Genomic DNA, 23,291 nt, shown 5'->3' with positions numbered 1-23,291 from the left:
CGGTTCCCTTCAACGACGAAAAGCTACACGAAATACGAAACACATCGCAAAAGGCACTTTCACTCAACATTCAATCGAACCAAATCGCTTCGCTAATTTTCTTCGTTCTTTTTATTCATTGTTTTTTCTTTTTGTCTTTTATGCTTACTTCTCTCATAACTCTACTCACGGCATTCGCTTCTTTATCATCGTTCGTATTACTTTCTTTCTTACTCTTGCGCTCTCTTACTTTCTCTCTCTCTCTCTCTCTCTCTCTCTCTCTCACTCTCACTCTCTCTCTTGTTTTTCTTCAGCTTTGCAAGAGTATACAAAAAGTTTGAATTGCGTAGAATGGAAAAAGTGGAGACACCACTTGTTTCTATGTTCATTCTCGATTTCGTTCACTAGTTCATCTCATTTCTTTGTCTTTCTGTCTCCCTTCTTTTTTCTCCTCCTTCTTCATTCTATCTTTCTCTTCTTAATAAATACACGGTGTCCCAATTTAAAAAAGGTAGAGATGTATAATAATATAATATATGTACAGAGTAAGATTCCTCGAAAGAACATCATTCACGTTTTTTCGGTATGAGATTAATTAATTAATTTTTCATTGGATCACAGAATGGTAGCGCCCGAGCGTGGCAATTTCTTCTTGAAGACGTTCGAAAACGACCGATCGATGAAAACAGGGAACGTCAATGCATTCGCGAAAAGAAAAGAAAAAAAGAAAGAGAAAGAAAGAAATCGTTTCCGCCCTCGTTCGTCGTGTCTTTCTCTTTTCTTCGCTTTTTCTTCTTTCTTTCTGCTTCTCTTCCTGTCTTTTAATCGTACACTATTCGTGTGACCGTTATAGCATAATTACGATATCAATCACACGTATGTAAATGAACATCGCGTATCGGGTCGTTTTCGAAAATCTCGCCGTCTAAAGCTAGCATATGTAATTAAATACCCAAGTTATTACAAAATGGAATATAGCATATTAAAATTACAGACTATCCTTAATATGTACTGCGCTATCAGTCACTGGACAATGGACGCCCCCCTATCGATAAATCAGGACGCCGGAAAAGATTTTTGCAGCTGTCTCGACTAATTATAGTTAAATGTTAACGTTCATGGGTTCGAGAATCTCGAGATTGAATACGCTCATGAGAGAAAAGCGGCACTTGATACACGCAGCGTAAATCTAACTAACGTCGAGATTACGACGACGTCGTTCAACGAAATACAAAGATACGAAATTCAGTGCACGAATCTCGACGCAGTTTTCAAGTTTAACCATCGCCCCTCAACATTTCGATCGTCCAGGGTTATTTCTTGCGCCACGTCAGATACCACACCCATTTCACGGCCGCACTATGTGCCTCAACTAGGTTGCAAACACATCACAGATAATACATACTTTCTTATCGTTACACGTCCGAATTTTTCCTTCGATGGTATATTAACGAATTCGAGATCGAGATCCTGCTATAAAGCATGGTAGAGTATCTTTCCATAAGATCGTTTCTATTATTTTCTCGTTCTTGATACTTTTTCTTGCTCAATTTTAAGCACGCGGTATATTCTCATCTTCCGTTGTTACAGAGACTAACAGCGTCTCGTGATATACAGCAAGCTTGATCATTCTGTTCAATGTTCAAGGTGGAGATCTTATGGTTTAGAAGCTTAGCTGTTTCGAATAACTCTACGTTACCCTAAATGCCAATAACTCTGATCGTGGGTCACTCGTCTTTCGCCTTCAGTCTGCCATAATTTCCACTTTCAGATATAGTTTTGGTATTTGGTAATACATTTGTACATATCTCGTGATATAACAAACACGTAACATTCCTTGCATAGCGTTTTATCAAACTATAAAATGTCAGTGTAATTAAGTAAAATGAAAAAACTTGCTTGTTGTAGTTGGAATGTTTCATAGCATTAGTCATAATTGTTACCTTCCTTCATATTTAGTATTATCGTGTACAGTGCTTCAGAAATTGCGACTGCGAGTATACGATATAACAAGATAACGGTTAACAAGGTACGAAGTTTATTTGTGTCTTCGCGATAACTATAGTTTGCGATTTATTTATACGTTGTATACGTATACCAGGGAATCGTTTTCCCAAACGAAGATACGCGTGGGGAAGAAAATGGATGTTTTCAATTATTGTATCGTAGCTGTGTGACACGTAAATTAGCAATTTCGAAACATTTTATTGACAGAAAATTGAAAAAATCATTTAGAAAATTTACCGCAACATTGTAAAATAATATAGTACAGTTCTATTCTTTCGACAAGTTGAATACTGATATTGATTTCTCATCAGATTTTATATTGCAAAATACGATTTAGAAGAATTCGAAAAACATTAAAGGAAATGGGATGTATCAGGTTGTCCGAAAAGTGTCTTTCTTTTACAGACACGTCTTTTACAGCGACGCATCTTTATACAAACATGAAACCAAATCTGTCGAACGTTGTAATCTTTATCTTGATAGAACACAATAGATCATACGTAATTCGATAAAATAATATAAAACGGAAAATGTTGTGCATCTACTATTTTCTTATAAAACGAAAGAAACTTTTCGGACGACCTAATACAAACTCGAACATTGTATTTTACATTCTAGATATCGTGTTGAAAGTAGGACGTCTTTTAATGTAACCATTTTCACATACAAATACTTTATTACCTCCTTTTATAGAGAATGCAATATTAATTGGTATATAAAAAATGTAAGTGACTTTTAAAAGATTGGAACGCTCCCAGTTTAGAAGCAGGCTTCACGTGATATATCATTCGAGACCATTTTATCTTCCGTAATAAATTTTTTGTCTGCTTTTCATCGTTTTACAGCTTGGACGAATACCACGGGTCACGCAATGTATAATCAGCGGCCTCGAATTTGTTAAATATCATACTCTCTGTCTATATCACTTCGTAGAATAATATTTGTTCCATTCTTACCGTTAGAGCCTTTCGAGGTGTTAAAAAGAGACGAACAGCTGATTAACATAATGGATGGAGCGATTGAATTACCCTAAACGATCGATATCTCTGGACTAAACTATAACTTGTGGAAAAGTAGAAACGTTACAATTTTCTTTCACGAATCTTATTCTCTCTTAATTTTGATACAGAACGCTAAGCTTCTTCTTGAAAAAATTTTGGAACGTAACAGAAAATGTAATGAAATGCTTCGTGATCTGTAACATTTACGACCTTAACTTTATACTTTTAGTTTACACCTCGACTATAGTCAAAAATCGGTTGAGATTCGTGACACTTTCTACAATGAAGTATCCTCTCTCGACTAAATGTTCTACCTAAACTTCCTACTAATTCGACCATTCTTTCACGAAAAACCGTGAATTCAACTCGAAGAATTAAGGCTATAAGTGACTACTCGTAAGTACTTCGAATGGAATGTTTAATTATATCGAATGCAAAATCGGAATGTAATGTTTAAGAGATGAAAATAACGCGAACTCGTGTTCGGAGAGCAGCGGATTGTTTCATCGCGTCGATTCTCCATTAAATATCGCTATTTTTATCGATCAAATCGATTAGCTAAGCGATTACATGAGTCAGATGTGGCAAAAAAGAAAGGAGACACGTTCAACGATTATATAATTGTTTTGTGCACGCAGACGCGATTGAATACATATTTCATACTGTGTTGTAGATTTAATAAATCTTTCGGGAAAAAAACATGATATTTCGTATACGTTTGCGAAAATGGAGGATATTACGGAGGAGATTTATTGTACGTATGAAAAATACTTCAAAGAATGAAATACGAGATAAGGAGAATAATTAATTATGCGATGCGTGGCGAAAAATTCCTATTAAATATAAATGAAATTTAAAAATTATATTACTCGATTATACAAAACCTAAATTCTCTTGCACGATTGAAATTAATGAAATCTTATAAGTCGTGAGTTATCGACTGTAATAAATCTTCTTATACCGCAGGAACAAATGTAGTAATTAATCAACGGAATTGTTCACGCAAATTGTACAAATCACATGTTATCTGATCATATTATTTCACGGAAAATTATAAAATGATGGAAGAGAAACTCGTGACACTTCAATTTGCTAATATTACTGAGTTAATAAATCATTGTGCAATGGTACCCTGATAATAACGATAATACAATGACAAAAAAAAAATAATAGAGATATGCATCGATTCGAAATAGTTCTTACTTTTTTACATGAAACAAGTTACAGACTTGTTGATACCTTGTTCGCCTCAAAACGAAATTTACTACGCGACGACTTACCTAATAAAACGAATGGCAGGATGATACACTTATTTATTCATTCTGTCGATAAATGTTATACGCGCACGAAACCGAAATGATTTTTTAATAATCCTATTACTCCCTCGTCAGACCGGATAAATCGTGAAATTAGACTCGAACGCGAACGATTTTGCATATACAATGACTGATATCAGACCATCGATATCGGGAACGACATGCTTAAACGTTAAAGGACATTCGTTTTCGACAAATCGTACTCTCTAAAGACGCGTAGTCCCGATCTCGGGTCCGTTTTTACTTACAATTTAAATATTAATGAGTATGTTGGCGTCGAAAACCTCTGTATAGTTTCTTACACGTCTATTAAATTGAATTTTTTTTCGGATATAGATGATTAATCGATGAATTTAATTACTGATATCCCGCGGCCGAAGAAACATATCAGCCATCATGCGGTATCATCTTTCCCGCCCGTCATTTTTCTATTCCATCTTCGTCTTTTTCAAGATCCTCTTTAAAATTGTTTATCTCAATCATTTCGAATTAATTATATCTTGGTCCTTGAGTGCATGGTTTTATAACTTCGCGTTTGGCGATATTCTATCCTTCCCTTTCTATAAGCTGCGTCTCATAACTATAAGACCACCATAAAATTTTCAATTTTTATAGAGCTACAAGATACACAGTGACAAGATCTGTTTAGAAATATGTAAAAAATCGGACGGACAAACTTATAAAACTTATCGTTAGAATTCTATTTTATCGTATCTTGAATTCAATTTTCGTGTACCAGGATATTCTGTTACATCGGTTCTATATCCCTGTTCATGCATTTATGACAGATTCAGAAACGTAAAAGTGTACAAGAATGCACATAATGTTCAACGGTATCTTTAATAAAGTAAAAATGATGCGTATCTTTGTTCACGTTCTATTTCTTCGATAATATTCAGAAAAAGAAGTGAATTTGTATGAACAGTTGCAGTTTGCTTACGAAACAAGATTAAACTAATTTTCTTCCTTTTTTATGATTTCCAAATGAAATTTCAATGTTGGAAAAGACATACAAATATCCAGTGACATCGTAACTTCAGTCTCAGCTCTGTCCAGAAGAAGAGAAGTGAAACGTTCACGAAACCTCGGAACAAACACGATCGAAATACAAAGGACCACAAATATGTCATCCGATAATAGTGAAATTTTAAGATCTAAAGTATCATATTTCGTTCCGTATCGCGTTAATATATAAGAATGTATATAACACAGCGTGTAATAATCGGAAGTCTATGTGGTTTTATGGTTATGAAACGCAATCTGATTATTCGACTTCCTCTTTCAATGGCGAACCAATACGTTTCTACGGTATTTCTCCATGGTACTCTTCGCATACTCTTCGCCTCACACGTACACCACGAGGACCTCCATCGCACGCAAGACATAAATCCTGTCATATTCTCGATAATATGGCACGATTCAAAGCCTGCCACGAACAGCCTCGAAAATATTTCCTTTCGCGTCTTCGACAGTACCACGCAAGAACTTGGAAAATTTGACAACTCGATCGATTCTTCGCTCTTACTTACTTCCTCATACTTAACGAGGATTTAATCGGTTCTGTCGAGAACTTCCGCGACCTCTCCGAACTTTTCTTCGAAAAGAGAGAAATCGCAACTCTGACCAGAAGCTTCGATGGACGAATAGCTTTCTTGCTTGCGTGGTTCCTACCGCAAACTTTCGGATCGTCCCTTTCGCTCTTCCGTATGTTCATCATCGAGAAAAGTCGAGGTCATTAAGCGAGTTAACCTCCTCAGGAACGGATTTGCTGATGTTAGAAGTCGATGAAAGATAATTACTCTCTATACCGTTATTCTTCTTGAAGAGAAATAATGTAATAATTTCTAAATTGGTAATATTGTTTACGTACGAAAGACAAGGATAAAGAAGAATAGGAAGTGTCTATTTTAAACGATTTCAAGGTAATGTGGCGTATTTTGATGACGGCAACTGGCACTTAGAAGTTTTCTTAGAACACGAAGAATTACAGAAATTATTATTGTTATTTATTTATTTATTGTCGACTAATAGTCGTTAGCAACCGCGATTAGAATTACAGAAGTATTCGTCGGAGATCTGGTGTATTAATTGAAAACAGAAAATCTGCATGTTTGTGTGTTTGCATATCGCTAAATAATAAAGCGTCATGCGTAACACGAGCGCCAGGAACAAAGTATCTAAATATTAGTAAAATTGGCGGATATTTTTGTTTCGACAATAACAGAATTGGACATTTCTTACTTTCTCCCAGTATTCTGTAGTATTTAACTTGATATAAAATAATTACTTTTTCACGACACTACGAATTTTATTACGAATATAGTTCAATTCGTTGAAGTATATTTCGACAAATATACCAAGATATTCAAACTTAATTTTCGTAATAAAGTTCTTTTGTGACATTCCTTATTCTTTGTCCTTACCTTTTGTACGCGTACATTTCTCATACTTGAACTGTCTTTTGGATCGATACCTTGATAAAGAAGAAAGCTAAATACACAAATATGTGCCAGTATCCCTCCAGAGGTTAACGATTAACCACACGATTAACCCTAACGTGTCATAAAAACTTTCATTCTTAACCCTGCTGCGATTCCCCAATTTCTATATTTCTTGTTCTTATTGATCAAATAAAAAATATTTGCGATATTTCACGAAGATGTTCAACGTTAAATTAAAACGAGACATCGTGCTTACTAGTAATCATTTCTTTTTTTTTTTTTTTTTTATTCAATCTAAATTCGAATCTAAAATAATGCAAAGAACGCAGCAGGTCTGAACAACTATAAGGAAACTATTCAAAAACTGTACACGTGTCGTTGCACCTTTCGCACCGTAACAGGGGAAACTTAACTTTCTCAGCTCACAGTCTGAGCTGAAACTATCGAGATCTCGATCATTTTCTACAAGCAGCGACAATGTCACGAATAACGATCTCACCACCGCTGTAATTCGTTGAGGAAATTGATTTCCTACCAAGTGTTCGCTAGAAAGGATTTCTTCTCTCTCTCTCTCTTTCTCTCTCTCTTTCTCTCTGTATCTTGTTAAATTTCCCTTTCCTTGTAACAACCGAAGCGTATACACAAAGAGACACGTTGCCCCTGTAGACACGAGCCGGTATCGGTTCCCGCTGGACTTCCTGACGGGAAATTGCTCGGGGCAGAATCGCGTTCGGCGCCAAGTGGAATGCTCGGTGAATACGCTCTGTGAAACTCGATTCCTCGAGAATACGAAACTTTCAAGGAGATAGAGGCGGCTGTGTTCGAATCGAAATTAGCGCACGGGAAATTGCATTTTCGACTATGTAGATTACACTTTCGTCGACTAGTAGTTCGATTGAGATGCTTTCGATTAGTTGCTTGTTTTACGGTCGATTGCCCTCATTCAGCATCCGCAAGGTTGAACCGTAGAGTTCGATTAATGGAATTGTTAAACGCTCGACGTGTCGAACAATGAATTTTGTTTCGGAAATGTTTTCGTTGACGAATCGTATTTTGATAATCTCCTATCGTATTTGATGAATGATAGTGTTGCGTTTTGTTTAGGTGGTTCAAAGAAAATTTATGTCACGCACGAAACCTTGGTCCCATTGGTCAGGTTTTGCGAAAGTTTAACGACGAGATCCTTGTTTTGGAAGAAAAATCCCTCGTTACTGATAACTTACGGGGAGAATCGAATCAGCTGTAAGACAGTAGTGAGATATTTAAATTTAAACGGCTGCTACAAGAAATAGACGAAATCTCGATAACTTCGAAAAACAGACTATCGATATTGGCTCGTGTATCTTAATTCATCGTAATCGATGATTAATTCCAAAGAAAATCTCTTAACTGGACGATTCAATTTCTCGTTTCTAAATATTCTTTCTTCCCTTTCCTCGAATTTTAAAACCATTTACAAATTCCATCGATAAACTACGCCTTCCAAGATGTTACCCATTTGATCGAAACACGTTCGAAGCTTTCGCGATACCAAATTGTAAAAACGCCGCCCCATTGTCATCATCGTCGCCGTCGCAGAAACCGCCTACTCAAGTTTGTTCCCGATATATATAAGATCCTCGCGATCGTACAAACTTCAAGCCAGAACGGGCTCCGAACTTTCCCTCGTAATTTAAATCCTGGACACGTAAAGCGGCCGATGAACCTGTTGAGGGTTGCCGTTTTGCTTCGAATGGCGAGGATTCTGCAATAATTCCCTGGTCTCGCTCGGTGAACCGGGACTCAGGCTGTTAGTAGTCGACGTTTCTACGCGGTCACTGATAATCTCCTCTTCGGTGATCTGTTCGAGGTATAGGGCGGACTGAGCAGTCTGGTGATCCCCGTTGAGCGTCGGTGGCGGCGAATAAGCAGGCGGAGGACTTCTCGGTGGAGAACTAGACTCTTTCTCGTTCTCCGTTTCTATAGCTGCAGCGGTAGCTGCAGCTGCCTGTTGTTGCAGTTGCCTCGCTCTTCTGGCTTGCCTGGTGGTCAATCCCCCAGTTTCCGCGTCTCTCTCCAGCCTGTGTCCCGACTTGGACCTGGTTAATTGCCTTTGCACGTACTCTTCCAGGTCGTTTTCTTCCTTCTTCGCGATCACCCTGTTCAAAATGATGAGGAACATGCCGACGATGATAGCGAACAGACCTATGGCTACCAGCTCGTTCCACCAGCCTCCAGATGCTTTGGTTCCCCATTGAGCGAGATCTCCCGGCAACAGGCCACTCATCAGAAGGAAAGCACCGAACACCAGGAAGACCACGCCGATGTGAAGCATTCCCACCGACGTGACCACCTTCGAATCCAACATACCCTGGCCGGCAGAACGATTCGGATGTCCGGTTTTATGGTGTCTCGGTTGTTGATCCAAGGAACCGGTCGAAGCTCTGGGCGACGTCAGGCCGCTCTCGCCCGATTGCGCGCTATAACGACGCTCGCGGGCACGACGCTGCTCGTCCCGGCGTTTTCTCTGACGCTTGATGGCCAGCGCCGAGTGCAATCCAACCGCGTGCATCCTGCAACACCGGAAAGACAACCCTTGCTCAGTCAATCCTCTACAACTCTCATTCTCTCTCTCTCTCTCTCTCTCTCATTCTCTTTCTCTCTCTCTCTCTCTATTTCTTTGACTACGAGTGTTACCGTGTCTTTTGCTCGTTCTTTTCTTCTATTCGAATTTCCACTCGATTTTCTTCGAAAGATCGAATTTCTAATTGAATTGTTAATTAGGCAAATCTGCCGATACGCCGAGACGAGCATCGCTAATTTGTACAGTGCGATCTTGAAGATGGGGTTCGTTAGAACTTGAAGCGCTAAGGATCGTTGGTTGCTCGCTAATTTCTAGTTTCTCTACGTGTACGTTCTTTCTATGCGTTCGATCACATGCACTGGACTCGCACGCCCGGGTGTAATGCTGTTTTTACAAAAGCAAAGGATCTTTCAGACGTTTAATAATCGTATAACGAGGCAGTAATACAGTCGACGATCTATTGAAGGCAGGAAACGATGTCGATTCCTGTTTCTCAAAGCGTATACGTTGCTCGTACTCGAGAGAATTTATCGTGCTTCTAGTTTGGCGACGACGATGCTCGTCTCCGTGGACTTTTACGCGTTTTCGGGTTTTATCGATCGCTTAGATACGTTCGCAATTCTAAAGGCTGTACAAGGTTCGCTCACAGGGTTCACAGGATGCACTGCGATAGAATCGCCGCGTTAAATTCGCTACGTTTTTTCGCAATAAATGAATTACCAAAATGTTTCTGCCGCTGTCGTTGAACCTGTGAAAATCTCTTCTTGCACGTCTCTGCTCGATTCCTCAACGGCGTGATGGTCGGCGACATGGAAAAAAGGAGATGAGATGAATATCTTCTTAATTTGAAGCTGCTACAGTCCTTCTTTTTAGTGCAAGCAAAGATAAAAGATTACTTCGGCGTTTTCAGTTCTTATGCGGAATATTTTGTTCTCTTTGTTAAAACTCGCAAAACCAGAAAGTGTAGGTCAGAGGCTCCATTGTGCGGAACTTTTAATTATTCTGTTACACCTCATTTCCTTTTTTCTTCTGTTGCTCGTGCCTACGTATAAGCATTACAATTGATAGCTTGCACGAGATCCAATCACAATCGTTGTTAAACATTTTAATTAATACGCGTTCCATGTTTTATATTACGACGAATATTCGTTGGAAGCATGTTATTCGTTTCGCATATTTTGCGTAAATAAAGTGGTGCGAAAGTTGCCGCTCCAATTTACCGATGTCGTCTAGTTAGAATTTCTAATTAGTTCGGTTCTGGCGTACGATTCTCTCCCGTTGACGTGTACTCGACTTCCGGTTCGATATGTGTTCCGGAAGCTGACCAATTTACAGACTAATGTCCGGCTGACAAATACAAATCGAGAAAAGTCGCCACGGACTAACTTCGAATCGACGTATTTGCTACGTGATTTACGACAAAATAATGTTACACGTGTGAACGTAAATCAAGTTTTCTTGGAAAGTTTCTCTTCTCTCATCAAGCAAAAGCGTAGATGTTTTAACATACTGTTATATTATTTATATAAATTACGACGTTTTTAATCGAGTAAAGAAGTTACCAAAGTGCACCAGAGTAGGATAAAAGGTATCGAAGCAAAGTAGATTCGGTGTTTCATGAATAAATCAATAGAAATTTCTTAAGGGATCGAGTGAAAGTGACGTTATAAACACGTAGTGTGTTAAGATATTTGAAATTGAATTTTATATAAGAATCATCATGCACGACTAATATATTATTTCAAGAAGGTTGATATATTATTCCACGATAAAAAAATAATTCCTTTTTATTTCATCAAGTGTTTCATATCCCAAACATCTTAAATTCAAAACATAAATTAATACTTTTTCACTTATTTCATTTACAGATAAACATTAATATCGTGTATATTTGATATCCAAATTCATATTCTTTATAATAATAATGTAAATATAACTTCGCGTTGATTTCAGTAGAAAAACCTGTACTAAACTTTCCAAATTAAATATTCTTTTACGATCACGATTAAAATACAAGTCATAAATTATATTTCAAAGAATCTCGTAAAAAATTGTTCCCTCCGCGAAATTACCGTAAAGAAATTACGTGAAACGAGGATGAATGTGTGTCTGCGTGTAGAATAATTTGATATATTGAATATTACTTTAGGGGAAATTAAGTTGAAGGAAGGTTAAAAACGTTTCTGACGTTCTTTCTTGTCGTAATATCATTATTACGCTTGCTTTTACGGTCGAAAACGGTACATTTAAAAAAAAGCTGGGTAGGACAGTTTCCGCGGGTAATTTCTCCGGTGAAGTAGTATGAAAAAGTTCAGTTCGAAAAATGAAATCGCGTTTCACCGTATCTTTCCTTTTTAATCAAAGTAAAACTGCGTAATTTAATTAATGAGACGAAAATTTATTAGAATCCGATAAAGTAAAGACATAATACAAATAATGTGCGTATAATAAAATTTCCAGGTATAAAATGTAAAACTACTCTGTGGAATGAAAATAACGCGAACATCGTGTTTGCTCTCGACTTTTCCAGTAATATACGTCTCTCTGTCAGTACAGAATGAATTGCATTTGGCAAATTAATTTTTCAAAAGATCAACAGCCTCTCAAGTATAAAAATGAGATTCAAGAAAAAGCAGATTAAATATTTTCATTTTATTTACTTACTCTCGCATCTTTGTACAAGTAACATTCTACTTTTCTCAGAGAAAACATTACACATTGTATGCTACGTGATGAGAATATGAAATATCATCCAGAATTGATTCGAAATGTAAATGCCAGTCGTTAGGCAAATTTAAGAGCTAGAAGACGAATAAAATGTGACGTGAGTCTTTATGTACGTATGTAAGTACCAAGATGTCACGTCGTTGCGTATTTAACTTTATGCTTTATCTGTCACGATCTATTGGCTTTTAAAATTTACGATAGTTATAAGAATATTCAAATTCTCGTACAAAAATTGAGTATTCTTTAAAATGGTAAAATGAGCATATTTTAGTTTATCGGCATAAAAGTGCATCGTGTGTTTGCAGTGTAAATATAAAACTTTACTGTAATAGGCGTAATAAAAATGTGATGTTTCATATTTCGAAATAACCTTCGTTTCACTGTCACTGTTTGCGAACCTTTCCGTGCGACTTCATTGTATCGTTGTAGATAGAAAGAACTTTGGTGTCTTAAAACTTTTGTAGTAACTTCTCAATGTCATAGTCTTTACAATTTTGGACGTGTTGCAAGTGTAATAAAATAGGTATAGCGGACGTATAGCAAACGTGGCAACAGTAAAAGCAAACTTTTATGTTTCTATCTCTTGTTGTTTCAGAAATCTTTACAGTTGAACCGTTCCTTTAGTAAAAAAAAATATGTTCGTACGTATGTCACGTATTTTATTTTCGATTTAATGTATTATTTGATTCTAATTTATGAAACACAAACATACGTATTTGAACAAGTAATTTAAGATTCAGTCTGTGTTTTTTGTGATTTACAATGACGCTATTTACAGTTTTGCTGCTTGTAAAAATCGTAATTTTATAATACGTTTTTCTTACACAGAGAATTTATTGAAACGAGTAAAAATTCCCACGCAAAATTCCCAGACAAGGATGTCTGAAGGAATACTTTGAACTCTCTAAAATTTAAACGAAAATATCAAAAATCTTCTCTGAAAATACGTAAAATCTTCATTAACGTTAAAAATTCTTATTCAAAGTTATGTAAAAATATAGTTTCTATCATACACTGAATATAACCACTCATTTCTTTTTTGTTTCTGCTTTTCACTCAGTTTTTAATTATAGAATATTCTATTATTTTTAGAATTGTTTCGAAAATTTAGAAATTATAAAAATTTATTTGGAGAATTCTATTATTTTGAGAATTGTTTCGACAATTTAGAAATTATAAAAATTTATTTGGGGAATTGGTACATATGCGAATTTACAAATAATTTTATCTTGGATGTTTCCTTTGAAAACTCTTACGTTTTAGAAGAACGACATAGAGGAATTACATAACTTGTAGGAAGCAATATCCAGTAGTCAGTGACAACATTTGTTACAATTTCCGAAGTAGTTACGAAGATATTTACTCGTAATGCGTTGCGTGACTCACGCTCTATATAATCATTGGAGGTACAAGGTAGAAGAACGATATTCCCATAGATGCTATAAATAAGATGAAACTCTCCTAACAACTTTACAATCTTCCAGAATGTTGATACATATACGTAGAAATATTTCACATGTAATTTATATGAACATTAACTTTTTTTAATGTATTAATTCCTTTATATCTTTTTATAGTTTTTCTTTTTTAAGTTAAACGAAGCATACTACTTTAATCATAAAAAGTTCCATTCTTGATAATTCGCATAAACTTCATTTCGTTATAAATTACAAGTATGGTAGAAAAATTGCGTAATAAAAACTCTAGAGATTATATAGTATAGTAAATAATAATTATGTGCAATAATTATTCAACATTCGTTGAGAATTTCGCTCTATATATGTAATAATCTTGATTGTAAGTTAAAAATTTGATATTTTTCCTTTCGTAAGAGTAAAAATGCATTTCCCATAGGAATTTCAATTCCTTATTCCTTATCAATTCCTTATATTCTTATTTATTAGAAGAGAAATGGAATTGAATCTTACATTTCCTTTTATTACTGTATTCGCGTTATGTTTTCTAAAGAAACTTGTTATTTCGACGATCCAATACAACAGAACTACATCGGAAAATTTTCATAACTCTACAATAATGTGCGAAGGTATTCTGCCAGGTAGATTTCTCATTTTACGTTCTAAGAACGATATCTAAAGGAATTTTTACTAATATAATATGCTATATAATAGAAATCACTGTTATGCAAGTCAGGATTTTCAGAACTCGAATTTAGTTATGTGTTTCAAATTTTAAAAGTATCATCCATTTAGTTTCATAATTAGATAACATTATTCTTTACTATGATACGTTTGCATGACTTAAAAAAAATAATGAATTTTTTTTTAAATAATAAATGCGAGATATTATTTTATGAAACTAGCAGTGAGCCGATTTACACAACTGTTCATTTGTTTCCCTATACACAATATTAATTAAAGTTCTTTTAGATGTTCTATACTGCCATATAATATCTTATAATGATTAGCCCACGGATATTTATGCGAATCGATATTTCAGTAAATACAAAAGACTGAATATCATAAAAAGTACTATATCTTAGACATTTTATATGGTATATTTTTGCACTAATATGCACGAATATTCACAGTGTAATAATCACTTTACACTTTACACAAAATGGAACGAAGATCAAGTAACGATAATTTAAAAATACAATTCAAGTTATACAATTACATATTTTCAAAGTCCAATAAAAAGACCACGGTATGATCTTATCCGAAGATATACTACGCCCCATATTCCTACGCTTCTTATTCCTTTCCTTCAAACTTTATCGTGACTCGCTCGTAAACGTGAATCACTTTTCGTTTTTAAAGAAACATACTCGTAATCTAGCAGTTTCATCGACAGCCGTGTATTTGGACCTACTGCTTCAATGTGTTTTTAATCCATTCAGCAGCATATATACATGCCTGAATTCAATGGCGACGTATCGTGAATACTTGTAATTTCCCCGAATGCTTCCAATTTCCAACGAATTCGTTCTTTCTACGAACGCGTCGAATATTTGTCCATTTCACGAATTCCAACTTCCATGCAAATTTTGCAGCAAATATTGGGTAGCAGAGTTCCTTTTTAGAAAGCTCTAAAAAATAGCGTAAAATCTGGCTGACGCAATAGGAAACAACCCACCTCTTTCATTTCGGTCTCACAGTGACTCGCGAAAAAACTCGGACAGTTATTACAAAAAGTTTTTATGAACATGTTACGTGCGTTGTACGAAACTTTGTGAAATTTCAATAACACATGTAACGAGACCCGATTATCAGGATTATATTGCTACAGTTTGCATCAGATTTGAGAATGTACATAGGAACTACAGGATATTTAGTGTAAAATATTTAGCGTGTCAGTTGTCCATTACATTAACAAGCCTCGATATCCAGTGGAACAAAAGTTCACGTTGTCTTCAACATTTATTACGATGGCTATCTATGTTGCTATCAACTTTTTATTAGATATACATCTTTCAGTACATATCGTGTAACTTTTACAAACAACATTTTCACATTCATTTCAAATGTTGCCAATATAACTGTCACATCCGGTGACTCTCTACCAAAACCAGGCTCCATACCGCAGGTAAGATAACTGTCAGATGTCTACACACCTTTATTGCGTACCCTCAAGTAATCTTAAGGATCCATCATGAATCTTGGCATTTTCATAGTTAAGGTGATTCAGACCAAACAAGTATCTTTCTAGTTAAAGTATTCTTTAGAGATTTATCGTCCACTTCGGAAAGGTACAGGAAATTTGACTTTTCGCACATACAATGTCTCTCGCTAGTAACTTTCTCTCAGGGGCGGCTAGGACCCTTTCTGACCTACGAACCTTTTTCTCTTCCCATTTAAAAACAATGACTGTTGCCTTCACTTTCCTAGGCAAAATTGCCATCAATAAATCCGATTGTTCCGTGCGTTAGACACACCCACCAATAAATTTCCTCTGCCAGAACATCGTCACCGAACTTCACTCGTTCATCATCCGTGGAACAGTCTTGACTGCTTTTCCGTTCGTTAATCAGTCATAAGTTTAACTTACTGCTTACACGTCGCTAAGACTACGTCTACACGTGGGTAACTGTCTATATCTACAAAGTTGTTGGAGGAAAGTGTATATTGTGACCTATTACTTCAGTGTTATAATCAGTTCAACCACCTCTATGATCCTAAGCGAAATAGGGGATCGGCCAATTCGCGGCGTCGATTATCTAATCGTAACGAAAATTACGACTCTCGTTGACGCGATCTACGCCGAATACGTCTCTCCGCGAATGGTTGAACAATAATCAAGACAGTCGTGCTCCGTTACAGAGACGATAAAATTTCAAAATGTTCATAGAGAGTTTCTCTGACTGTTCAGATACTTTCGTCAGTCATCATACATATGCATATTTATAAGATGTTTCCAAAGCGTTCATCTTCGTGAAGCACAACATACAATATTCATAAGAGATTTCTGTAAGTGTTCAAATACTTCCGCGAGACACTGTAAGTGTCACCGACGCAGCAATGTAATCCTCGTTTCTTCGTGCCCTCGTTTCTTCGCTGGAAGCCCCATGACGACGCTGTTGTGGCTCCTTTAATGGACCTTCCACAAAGCTCTTCTACTCTTGGTATTCCCGGGGCGTACGTAAGGTAAGATTCTTGTAAATTGCACGTCGCTGCGACATATCTTTCTAGAAATCTCTATACTTCCCGTGCCCTTGTAAAATAGTTGCTAACGGCACCAAAATAATCTTTTCTCGTGTGAGTGATTTTTCTCCCGTTATTCTTCTTCCTTTTGTTATCGAGCAACGATGTTGAGAGTGTAGTTTTTATAAAATTCAACGTCTTTATTTTTATAACGTAAAATGACGAGTTTATGTCTCCCGTTACTTTCGATACATTAAACATTTCTAAATCTGCCCCGGAAAATATCACGTAAAATCTGTTCACTTTGCTTTTAATTATCCATAAAACTACCTATCCAAGTATACTATTTGTCAATGAATGGTTTGAAAGATTTTTTGGAATTATTAAGACAGCATATTTTTCACTTTTTAAAATAGGATATACGTAAAGACTTAATACCAACGATGAAAGAAGAAATGGGCTGGTACATAGAAATATACAAGAAAAGAACAGCAACACATCTTGTCCCTGAAGCGAGCAAAACTAGTAGAAAGAGGATTAAAAAGAAACCAACCCACAAACCTCACGGAAGAAATATTATTTAGCAATTAAGTTAGAAAAATTTACCAAATGTCCAGCTAGACAAATTGTACAAAAGTACAAATTACTAAAAAAAAAAAAGAAGAAAAATGAAGACTACAATGAAACATTCTATTTTTTTTATGAGATGAGTTTTAAAGTTCAGTACGTTGTTAATTAATTCTACGTTATCAAAATTGTCCTTTTATTTTATTTCAGGCTAAAACATATATTTTTCCAGTCCCTTTATAACTTTAAAAATATTATTATTGATCAGAGCACTAAAAGGTTGAAAGACGTTAAACTACCGCTTCTCTTAACAGTTAAATCTTTTACAAAAATTTCTCCTACAAAAATTCGACAATTAATTGATCCTGATTCTTTCACCTTTAGCTATTTTATGTTAATATATTCTTTCTTGGTCACAAGATGACATTCAAATCCAAAATCAACAGAGACGTAGATATATCCTTTACCTGTTGTCTTTACACGTATTATCTATATTTGAACAAGTTAATTAAAACCAATATATTGAACATCTCGAAAAGAATTTCAAGTTTGATGAAATTAAAATCGCAGCAGAAGATATGCAACAAGTTACCTTAGGAAGAACCTAAGTTCGTTTTTCCTATTTACGAGAATTCACATAGATATTTCTGTTAATGCAAACCATGATAATGTTCTCAGAGAACGTTCATAGATTCAACCGAAAATCAAGGCTTAAAACATCGCGTGTTGGCGTGATACAATTCTCGAACACGATCCACCTTTATATTCGATGTTATGCCGAACGAATATCAGATGGTTTACTATTCTAAAGTAATTTATTTCTTCCTTTAAATATAACTTTTCTGTTTCGTGATTTACAAGTTAGATCGTGAACGGGATCGACAAATTGGTTCTCCTCTTCTTTCTTGAAATTATTCAACCTACTTTTTTCGATGTGGTTGTTAACGGATCAGCAACGAAAATTGCATATTCATATTTTATCCCAATATTGATTCGTATAATCTCATTAATTCTATTCAGAATCTATGCTCCTTTCTAATCTGGATATATTTATCCTCTCGAATCCTAACGAAACTTCGTGACTTTCCATTTTTTGAAAGAGATTGTTTTATCTCTTCTCAATGATAACAAAATGCGAGATTAAGACGTTAATAAAGAACGAGATTTTTATTGCAATACTTTGTTCGCGTCGATCCATGCGAGGAAGCTCGTTTAATTCAGAGAAATTGTATCGTTTGTTTCGTTCGAGATAGACAACGGTGATAAGAAAAGAGCGTACTAGTACGACAATTATTTGTAATTAACCGTCGCGACCGTCCGGTGACTCTTTACATAAACCAGAATCCATCCCTTGGTTAAGACGGCCACTAGCCGTGCAAATATAATTAGTCAGACCGCAATAATCCTGAGGAATTGTCATAAAACTAAGCATTTTTATTTTACTGTTAAGGCCCTTAATTGTCATAAAAGATCTTTATAAAGGTCGTTCAAAGGTCATTTCCATCCGCTAGCGACCGGTGATTGCCCCCCAGCAATAGTTTTCCTTTATGACAGCATCGTCACTGAACTTGTCATCCTTAGATCAGTCAACATATCTTGACTGGTTTTTCATCCGTTGATCAATGTCTTGACTGATTTTCGTTCATTGATTAGTCATCAGTTGTAACTTACTATTTACACGTCTCTGAGAATACGTCTGTACTGTTAAGTCAGTATTATAATCAGTCAACGATCTTTATTATCATAATCGAAATAGGGGATCGACCAATTCGCGGCGTCGATTATCTAATCGTAACGAGAATTTACGACTCTCGTTGACGCGATCTACCGTGAACGCGTCTCTCCGCGAACGGTCGAACACTTAATATTAAAGATTGAACATTAAAAATAATATACGTATAAAAAATCCTAATATTGAGTGTTAAAAAAGAAGATGGATAACGCATAACTGGTAAAAAGGATGTTACGTAATATAACTTGAATTTAAGAGAAGCTCTTTTTATAGTTGCTTAACAAACAAAGTATACTTCCGTTCCATTTATTAACACGAATTTCCTCTCCAGTCTTCTACGCGTAAACACCAGTCACTTTTATTTAATACCATGGAAGAATCAATAAACTAAAAATACTCCATTAAATCGCCTCCAATAATCAATCTACTGAAAAAATAGCATCCAAACGTTCTCCAACGAGTAGCGATAGATGAAAACAAACTCTCATGCTATATTTCGTTCTCGTATTTCCTAACAAACTTCCATCGAGAGTTCTCTATTTCCAAAGCAACCAACAAAAGACGCGCCAGCAAATCTTGCCAAAGATTCTCATGTGAAAATTAACTCGACGGTAGCGTGCGTTGAAAATTCCATGCATAATTCAAAGTTTTCGGGTTTCCCTTGGGAATGTTTAATTTCCCAGGTTCGAACGAACCAGATTCAATTTCCCGTGACAGAAATTCGACAATGGCGCATTGTCGAGCCGTGTTTCTGGCGAAAACGCAGTAACGTATACATCGCTTCCGGTTCTTCGAATACACCCGGCGTTTCGGCCGATTGTTTTGCTGAAAACTTTCTTTATCGCGAATCGCGAGCGAGGAAGCATACTCCGGCTTGCGGCCAGGTTTATATTTACCAGCGCTGTAACCAAAATGTAGGTCGAGCTCCAATAGGGAAAGCCCGAAGAGACTCACCCCGCACGAGGCTCGCGGATAAGATTTTTATCTTCGTGCCTCTGTTACCCGTCGTAAACAACGATAACCCTTTCTCTTCGATCGAATCGAGCCGATCGGTATCGCGGTGAACGATACCCAGGACTGTCAAGTTCACGCGCGAGTTGAATGCGGATTTCACGGTATTTTATTTGTTTGATCGAAGCTCATACGATTGCAATAATAGAGTCGTCACGCTTTTCGTGGAATTGATAAATGTTTTGTAGGCGATTGCCAACTGTGTCATCAAAATACTATTGTTTAGCGATAAAATGACATTAAAATGCTTTCTCCTGTGATCTTCATATGTGTAAAATTCATAGTAATTTATATGATATATATATATATAGACGATATATTGCATTATTATAAACAAATATGTAGAGCCATAATCTCTCACGCGCCGTGCTACTTGAATATTTATGTGTAGTGTTACACAAATAAGAGAAAATTTCGGAAGAGCCTGAGTTGATAAAGAATGGAATAATTTCTTTAAATCTCCGGTACAACGTTCCCTGTGAAATTAACTTGTTAATACCGAACGACATTTTTCATACTCTCTATAAAATACAAATTTCCAAAATATTAAGACTGATTACAAATTCGATGCATGAATTATATTTGAATTATATAATATAAATAATAATGTTATTTAAATAACATTAAAGTTCCATTATACTTTTTACTTTTTTAGTCCTGCAGAATATAGAAAGAAACCATAATTGCACTAACAAATACGTACTTTAATTAAACTCCTGCACGTAAAATTCGGAATATATTTCAAATTTTCGTTGAAATACACAAGTTATATATTTGATACACAGAAACGATACAAACAAGGACTGTGCAGAGTAATTACACAGAAATTCAGACCAAAAGTTTCGAGTGTGTCTCTCAATGTTTAATTATTGCGTTATTTGCATTTTGCGATACTCTGCTCTTTTATCGACTCGCCGTTCGATTAAAACATCAAATAAGCCATCATACTCGATATTTGTATATAATCCGTTTATTAGAAGTGCTCAACTCGACTATGAAGTATAAAAGACAACGTTACATCGCTACCTATTAATACGATTAATGTGTTTTCTTCTTTTGATCTCTTTCGATCTAATTACTTTTCAAACGTTAGAAAAATGCAAGATTGAACAAGATGTAAACAAATTGTTGTTAATATGCATGATTTCTGCTTTTTCAATCAAACAATATCTTAAAGGTACATTATATCTGTAACATTGGACATATTGTACTAATACTGATAACGTCATATTTAAACACTTTGTACAGGCTGTTCAATAGCATTATCGATCTTTCGACTTTGACTAATCTGTAACTTAATGGAAAAACGAGGTACTTCTAACTACTTTGATATTGTTCTTCCAAGAACTATAAACGTTATGGAAATAAGTTATTAAGATTCATGTCTAACCGGTAATTTCAAATTATTGAAATCATGTACTTAACTGTTGGAACAAAGTTGTAACCGAATTGACAATCTGCATGGATTATCGCGTCGAATCTTTGACGTTCTCTTTTGCGAAGTGATTATAAAGTTTCCTTCTAATCTCTTAGGCGTCTTTTATAAATTGACAAGAAGATCATTGCCCTTGATATAAAGACGTTTTATTCTCTCTTTTTCTTTTGATTTCTTAATTATTAATTACAAACACTTTCGTCATCGTCATTATTTAAATTTACTATTTTTCAAAGGCAATAATTATAAATAAAAAAAAGAGGAGACACTCTTTCTTGGTCTATGACAAATCCTGTTCAATTTACTTTCGATATTCTCTTTCTCGAACAGATTGTACAATTTACTTTTAATTACTTAACAAGTTATTTCTTTTATGAACTGAGTAAAAGTAGTTCCTCGTTATACAAATTTTCCAGTCATATTTTTCTTTCTTTATTTTTTAGTTTTATTTAATAGCTATGCCCTTGGCGCCTTTTTTCGAATTTTCTATCGTAGTATCGTGAAACAATCGTGTGAAACTCGGTGCACTTGTAAGGAGTATGAACTACAGTACAGGTAAAACATGAAAGTGTTGTGGTGAAAGTGGCCTTTTCGGAAAAGCAAGTACATCGGAAGGCGAACGTGATCATATTTCTGAAGTACAGAAACCGTTAAAAGGAACGCTTTGGCGGAAAAGGTGGTTGTTGTCATTGGTTAACATGAGTTGTAAGTTGTCGTTAGTCGTTACCAGTTGATTAATTGTATCGATATACTTGTTCTAGTTGCAATACATTAATTTATTAAGAAATAGTTTTAGTTAAATAATTATACTTTTCTGTTCCATCGTCGTAAATAAAAATATAAAATAAAAACACTATACTATTTTACAAAGGCGCGATAGTAATTGGGTCGAAAACGTTGTGATTTAAAGTACCAACCCAATTTATTTTCTAATTGCACTAATTGCAGACTAAGCATCGTTTTCCAGCCACTTTTTCGTAGCGATCGATGAAAAGACCTGTTCAAAAGCAACTTTTACAACGATCCGTGGCCATATAATTTTTCCAGAGTTTCCAATTGAATAAATTTAGAAATACTCCGTTCTACGTAATTTAACAATCGAAAAATACGATTTGTTCGATGCGCGTCCCCGTTCGAGGCACTTTATCCCTTTAGTCGAATAAAATATTCAACAGTTTCCGATTATTAAAGCATGTAGATCAGCACCGCGCATAAATTGTCTCGAAACTGCGTTTCATCTTGCTTGTCTCGAGCGTGCTTCTCCTATTCGCGATTGTTGAAAAATTGGAGTTTTCATGTCGATCCAATTATCGTTTAAGAGTCCTAACAAGTAACGCGGAGAAATTGCACATTTTCCCAAGTACGATTTAAGATGTTTGTACGCGTACTTATGTACCAGAGTTGAATTGAAAGTCTTCGAATGTGAAAGGACGTTTGACAATGTTGACATCTCGTTCATCCTTAAGATGACTTCACAATAGCAATATCCCCTTTTTTCTCGCAGGAAGTTTTACATTTGTTGTGAAACGATGTATTAAATCTTGCAGAACAAGATACAAACAATTGTCTCGTAAATTGATAATTGAGCAAATAATTTTAATTCCTTGAAATTATACGTATTTCCACTGTCATAGCGACACGATATAAGGAAATGAGAAAAGTATATATTTGTGGTTTAGAAGTTGAAAATGAAATTATTTTCACGTTATGGTGTAATATATACCTCGACAAACATAAATATCTCTTGAACTAACAAGCGATCTTAAGTATCTAGTTACGAATATATTTGAACACTGAACATAGAAAACATAATTTTATGTGTGCTATATGACTATACAATATGACTACCCTGATTACATTGGTATAATTTGAAACCAATCTGAAGATTTATATAGTAGTTATACCGAGTAAAAA

The 23,291-nt window shown here is 35.5% G+C and overlaps 1 protein-coding gene across 3 annotated transcripts in view; it reads right to left on the bottom strand.

Annotated features, from left to right (window-relative positions):
- Positions 1-23,291, bottom strand: part of LOC138179986 (uncharacterized) — a 121,990-nt gene that overhangs the window by 51,493 nt on the left and 47,206 nt on the right. Inside the window, exons 2-3 of one of the 3 annotated variants that reach the window (XR_011173177.1) lie at positions 6,053-9,296; positions 5,318-6,000 (exon numbers count right to left, since the gene is read on the bottom strand). The exons of 1 other annotated variant lie outside the window; for it this stretch is intronic. Coding sequence is in view for 1 of the 2 variants with exons in the window: in XM_069113326.1 (XP_068969427.1) it covers positions 8,417-9,295 (879 nt within the window). In the remaining variant the exon portion in view is untranslated. Of the gene's footprint in view, positions 1-5,317; positions 9,297-23,291 lie in introns of those variants that run through there. One more of the 3 variants, XM_069113326.1, reaches the window with a different exon arrangement.

This window comes from Bombus flavifrons, chromosome 1, assembly GCF_040668555.2.
Source record: "Bombus flavifrons isolate JBK064 chromosome 1, iyBomFlav1_principal, whole genome shotgun sequence".
Lineage (NCBI taxonomy): Eukaryota > Metazoa > Arthropoda > Insecta > Hymenoptera > Apidae > Bombus > Bombus flavifrons.
This window is presented reverse-complemented; position numbering and strand designations above follow the sequence as displayed.